Genomic DNA, 6,180 nt, shown 5'->3' on the forward strand with positions numbered 1-6,180 from the left:
TTACTTCTACTTCTCAAAGCTGGGTTCAGGTGGCCATTTGTTTTCAGTCCTTGGTATTTCTGAATGTGCCCATGTGCCTTTCCTTACCCTTTTTTGGGCGTGAGTGTGTATGTTGCATCCAACCTGGCTTTTGCCTTCAGCATCTCAAAGGTGTCTTCACTTTATTGCCCTTTGTGCCTGCTTGGCATATCTGTCACATACCTTTAGTTGCATCTCAAGAATGTACTTCAGATATTCAAAAGGCGATCATATTGAGACATTTTAATGGCATTTAATTTCTAAAAGCATTATGTCTCACCAATTGAGTCTAAGAAAGCAGCCAAAACCAACGTGAATGCGCTGCAATGCTTTGGTTTTTGTTTTGTTAATTGCACTTTATCCTGCCTTCCGTTTGTTTTGCGGATATCGTGAAGCCGCCGCACAGGTTCCAGTGCATGCAGCAGGGGCAGGCATCAGAGATTCCAGTGAGAGGAATGAAAGCTAATTGATACTTTTTGTCAGTGTTTCTGGTTATAAGCACTTGATGCTGGCTTTAGACATCCTGGCGAAGTGGCGGCTTTAGTTATTTTCTGACCTGTGGTTGATGGAAGGTCACACTGATGCCACAATCTCTTCCCATGCAGAAAATGGAAACCAAGACGGAGTCCAGCGGAATAGAGACAGAGCCCACCGTGCACCGCCTGCCGCTTAGCACTGAGAAGGTGGTGCAGGAGACCGTGTTGGTGGAGGAGCGGCATGTGGTGCACGCGAGTGGGGATGCTTCTTACTCAGTGGGAGACAGCGGGGATACTGCAGCACAGCCCGCATTCACGGGCATTAAAGGGAAAGAAGGCTCTGCCTTGATGGAGGGGTCTAAAGAGGAAGGAGGAGAGGAGGTCGCTAAAGCTGTCCTGGAACAGGAAGAGACAGCCGCTGCTTCCCGTGAGCGACAAGAGGAGCAGAGTGCAGCCATCCATGTTTCAGAAACTTTGGAACAAAAACCTCATTTTGAGGTAACTAGTAGTTAATGTTACTTTTATCACTAAAATAAAACTGAGATAGGATGCCTGGAAATTTAGATCAGCATAAAGGTGGAGCTGTTTAATTTTCTGCCTCTCCCATGTATAGTGTGTTTCCCCTCTCATTTCCTTCTTTCATACCTATTAGGAGTCTCCATGCTGATTTCCAACTTTGGGGTCACATGCAAACATATCTCTTAATTATTAATAATATATCTCCAGGAAATGGTTTCTACTCTCACTGAAATTACTATAATTGGCAGTAAAGTTGGGAAATGCAAAGTTGGCCAAGATATTAGAAAATGTGATACATTTCTGATCAGTGCACTTTTCCAGAAGCACCAAAACCATGCTTGCCCAGGTCCTAAATGCCAGCACGGTATTCTTTATCCTCTTCTGTTGAGATTCCTGAAGTATTTGGAGGAGTTAATGTCTCATTTTTAGTTTTTTCTTTCTAAGAAGTTATTAAACAGAGAATTTACTTTTTTCTTATTGGCTTTAAAATGTTTTTCTTTACTTAGAACATTTCATATAAAAATGCTATAAGAGTCTAGGAGACTGTTTGACTTGTGCATGTTGTATGCCTTGTTCCCCAGCTTACTCTCCACATAAACATTTATTGCATACTAACCTGTGCTTATAACTACCAAAGAGGAAAAGGAAGAAAACAGTGTGTTCATGCAAACTATAACAGCCACTCTGCTTACTTCCCTTTGGCACAGTCCTCAACGGTGAAGACGGAAACCATCAGTTTTGGCAGTGCTTCACCAGGAGGAGTAAAGCTAGAAATTTCTACCAAGGAAGTGCCAGTAGTTCACACCGAAACCAAAACCATCACATATGAATCATCACAGGTTAGATGTTCTGTGAAGACCAGAGCCCTGGCTCCTCCTTTCACCCCTCTGTGGCCTAGTATGTTTGCATAGAATTGCACGATATTTAATTTATGAGACTTAGAGGATCCAGCAACCAGACCATCTCTATTAAAAGTGATGCCATAATGGTCATTTTATTAGTGATCAGGGAGCAGCAGGTGACTTAACCGAAGTCTTTATGTGTCTCGAAGTATAGAAAAATGCTCAAAAACCTGTTTCCCTAGCTGCAGAGAAAGACAAATATTCACTCACCCATCCACCAGTCACATTTCTGAAACCTTAGTTTTTTTAATGACAGTTATCTCTGGTTGCCCTTAGTTCTTATTCTTGGGAGCAGCTCTCAGACTCTGAAGAGCACAATGATTGTATAATAGGAGATAGTGAAATTGTCGTAACGCCTTAACTAACATAGCCACCTTCTGAAGAGCAGGTGTGAGCACCTGGATGAGGGGTCTATTCCTCTGCTGCCTTAGGTCGATCCAGGCACAGATCTGGAACCGGGCGTGCTGATGAGTGCACAGACGATCACATCTGAAACCACCAGTACCACCACCACTACGCACATCACCAAAGTAAGTGGAGTGAGAACCCAGAAGAGGATTCCTTGAGAGTGAGCTGGAGGAAGGTGCTTGTTCAGAACTCCTCACAGGTTGGGCTGCACAAGCACAAGGTGGCTTGACGCTCAGGATGCCGGGATAGCTGCAAGGGCAGCTTTTACAACCCCTAGATTTCTGATGCTCTTGTCCTCATGGTCGAGTTCCCCTTTAGGAATATACATTCTGATATCCTAAGCTTAATGCTTACTCCGGCCCTTGGCGTGTGGTAGGTGTTCCAGAAACACAGGCCATCCAGACCCAAAGACCTCCACTCTGTCCTCACCTCTGGAATTAAAAATGTTAAATAACTGCCATAGAACTCTAATTTCAATTCTCAAAGAATGAATGATGTTACTTAATGCTCTGTCAGCATCTTCTGCCATTTCCCTCCACTGAACCATGGGGGTTTCTCCCAGTGAGTAAATTCATAAAGCTTCTCTTTGTGTCTTCCAGACTGTGAAAGGGGGCATTTCAGAGACAAGAATCGAGAAGCGAATAGTCATCACAGGGGATGCAGACATTGACCATGACCAGGTAGTATGTGTGAGATGGTAAATACCCTGGCAGAGAAACAAAGAAAAACCTGTTGGCCCTACAGTCTCAATGCTATTCCTCTAGTCCAGCATGTATTCTGAGAAAAATTCCGAATTAACTTTCCAATATATGATCTATGATTCCTTTTGTAATCATTGTACCTCATTTGTAAATTGTGGATATAGATCTAGCTCGTAAGGCTCCACCTCGCCACTGATCATGCATGTTCCACCTCCTTTTTGTTTCTGCCCTTCTGTGATTTCCTGGGGATAGGCGCTGGCTCAGGCAATTAAAGAGGCCAAAGAGCAGCACCCTGACATGTCAGTGACCAAAGTAGTGGTCCATAAAGAGACAGAGATCACGCCAGAAGATGGAGAGGATTGACCAGAGGTAAGAGGTGACGCCGATTCTCTAGGCTTGCCTAGGCTGGCATGGGGCATGGGGCACTTCCCTTTCATCCTTCACCTGATCCCTCCTTTCCTCTGTTCTCTCACTGGCATTTGTCGGGCTGGTTACCAAGACAATGGAGAATTGGTTTACGGGTTTGTCTCACATTTAGAGCTTCCATTCTTGTGGAGGTTTTGCATGCACTGCCAGTCGGAGGATCAAGGAAGAGCAGAGTCTATGCTTGTGTGGTCTTCCTGGTGTTCCCTTTTATTCCATGGCCTGTACTCTTTCATTATGCAAATTTGTAATGTCAAATTTGATTTTACTTGCCATGTGGCCTAATTGGAACTAAGGCAGTTTTGCTCTGAGAGGCTCAATTTGTGTGTTCCAAATACTAGGGAAATAATACATACCCTTTTCTCCTTCCGAGGGCAACATTATCCCATCGTAAGCTTTCTCTTCAACTGTGTTTGATTATAGCCTGTTCATGCTTTGGTCTTTGGTTTTGTTTTTTAATTTGAAAGCTGAGCATTCACTTTCTTTTTGGATGTCTTACATTTCCTGTATTCTTTGGGATGATTTTTCTCCCTAGTGTAGCACTGTCTCAGGAGGAAGCAAAAAATGCAGTCTTGTGGTCCTTTAGAAAACACATGCCTTTCCGGTGGTTGCTTGGCCAGCGCCATGAGCAGACTGTATCATCTGTGTGTACACATACTTGTCATGCATACTAACCTGCCATGCAAGATCTCATGGGGCCGTCAGCGTTTCTGAGCAGGCTTTGAATGCTGAATGCAGCAGTCGAGCGACTTGCACAACTTGGTGATGTGATAAAACGTTTAAGAGATTTAATGTATCAGTAAGTTCTCTAACATTGGTTTAAGAAACAAATTGATGTGTGGCATCTCTTAAAAGAGAAATACCAAAACCACTCATTTTACTCAAATGAATAATATATTTTGGAAGATAGCAAAAAAAAAAAAAAAAAGAAAAATTTTCTTCCATGAGCTTCAGCCACGTGGGCATTGTTGTAATTACTTAAGAGAAAGCATCTAATTGGCAGTGACTTAACGCTGGAATGTCATGGCATCTTGTCCAAATGAGCATTCTAGCCTCCAAGATACTTTTTTTGTGCCCTTGATCTGAGAAAATCTTTCAGCTGTTTTCAAATGAGTAACTAATCCCATCTCTGTTTTGCAGGAATAACTTAGCTTGCACATGAATGCAGTCATGCAAACCATTAAGAAAACCAGAGCCTATATGGAGTTCCCTCTTCTAACCCAACTGACTTGTATCTGTCCATGGAAAATTTCAGTCCAGAAGAATTGACCTTGACCATTACTAAAGACACTGGCAAAGAGATCTTCCCATAATACAGCAATCTGATTCAGCATCACTAAACTGATAATGCATGAAGCGACGATAAAATTACAAAAGAGCAGCATTTTTAATTTTCACAAAACGTCTCAGTTTTCAGCTCTACCTGCACGTTCATAACCAACAATATAAACCGTGATCTCATGTAACACATACACAATTCATGCCTTTCATAGTTTATTATTATTAAAGTCTAAACAAAATGGCAATTTCTTAGGTAACAAACCTTTTGTTTACAATTAGCGAAGATTACCCTCAAATGCTAGAAGCTGTCTAGGTCCGTCCGGTGTGTCAGATTTTCCCCAGGTTAGATGTGCCAATAACCAAGTTTATTCAGTAAACAACTTGTACTTGTTTCATCTGGTTTTATTACTCTCACCCATAAACATTAATGACTCTCTGACCCTCTGGAAATATTTAACGCTTCCAATCTTGCTTTGTGTATCTCATTTAATTTGTTATAAGGTAGTACTGATTTTAGCATATTAATGCGATTTCTTCCTTGTTGTTTGCTTTGGTCTGTGTTCAATCCGGAGAGCTTTTCAGAGTTCCCTAACAGGTCCTAAATATGTAAATTGTCGTTATTTTGGGAAGAAGAACCTGTATTTTTGTTAGTTTACAATATTATGAAATTTCACTTCAGGAGAACCTGCTGGGCTTCCTGTGGCTTTGTTTTCTTAGTTTCTTTTTCCGTGTATTTTTTAATTAATTTTTCTTCTTTTACTTGACAAGAAAGTGTTTTATTTTCAAATCTGGTCCATATTTACATTCTAGTTCAGAGCCAAGCCTTAAACTGTACAGAATTTCCACTGTAATTACAACTATTTAGTGTTAGTTATAAACAGCCTTCAAAAAGAGAGATTCTCCATTAAACGGTCACCTGCATCACAGCCCATGGTGAATGTATGTTTCTGCATAGCGAAATAAAAATGGCAAATGCACTGAAAGCTCTAAGTTTGTATGTTTAATAATTTCAGTATTGTATGTGTTCAGTCCAGAAGTAACATTTGCATGACATCAAAGGCCTTATCATCTGCACTGTAGAGATATCCTGTCTTTACAAGAAAAAAAACACACACACACAGAATATACAGTGTGCAGTGTCTGTACCCTTTGAGGGATTGAAGATGGGAACAAAATACATATATTTAAATATTTGGTTGCCTAACAAGGCTTTAAAAGATACATCATTGAATCGCATCCTCGAAGTTTTAGGTTTTTTTTTTTTTTTTTTTTTTTTAAATAAGAAACAAGGCTCTGCTATAAAACAGGGTTGCTGGGTTGCTCAGCCTACAATCTCATGACCTATTTTAACAATCACTGCCTCTGTTATCCATTTCCTTCATTATCTCCACCTCTTCCCAGCATATCTATTGCTCTGTTAAGTCAGTGTCAACCCTAGTTATTTTAAAAAAT

General features: G+C 41.0%; 1 protein-coding gene across 1 annotated transcript in view; it reads left to right on the top strand.

Moving 5' to 3' along the window:
• The window catches only part of EPB41L3 (erythrocyte membrane protein band 4.1 like 3), a 153,523-nt gene extending 147,812 nt beyond the window's left edge, over positions 1 to 5,711 (top strand). Inside the window, 6 exon segments of the mRNA XM_010373386.2 lie at positions 624 to 992; positions 1,721 to 1,852; positions 2,347 to 2,445; positions 2,923 to 3,003; positions 3,277 to 3,393; positions 4,588 to 5,711. Coding sequence (XP_010371688.2) covers positions 624 to 992; positions 1,721 to 1,852; positions 2,347 to 2,445; positions 2,923 to 3,003; positions 3,277 to 3,387 — 792 coding nt within the window. The 3' untranslated portion in view covers positions 3,388 to 3,393; positions 4,588 to 5,711.
• Positions 5,712 to 6,180: the final 469 nt, after the last annotated feature.

The sequence above is a fragment of the Rhinopithecus roxellana genome, chromosome 21, assembly GCF_007565055.1.
Source record: "Rhinopithecus roxellana isolate Shanxi Qingling chromosome 21, ASM756505v1, whole genome shotgun sequence".
NCBI classification, from domain to species: domain Eukaryota; kingdom Metazoa; phylum Chordata; class Mammalia; order Primates; family Cercopithecidae; genus Rhinopithecus; species Rhinopithecus roxellana.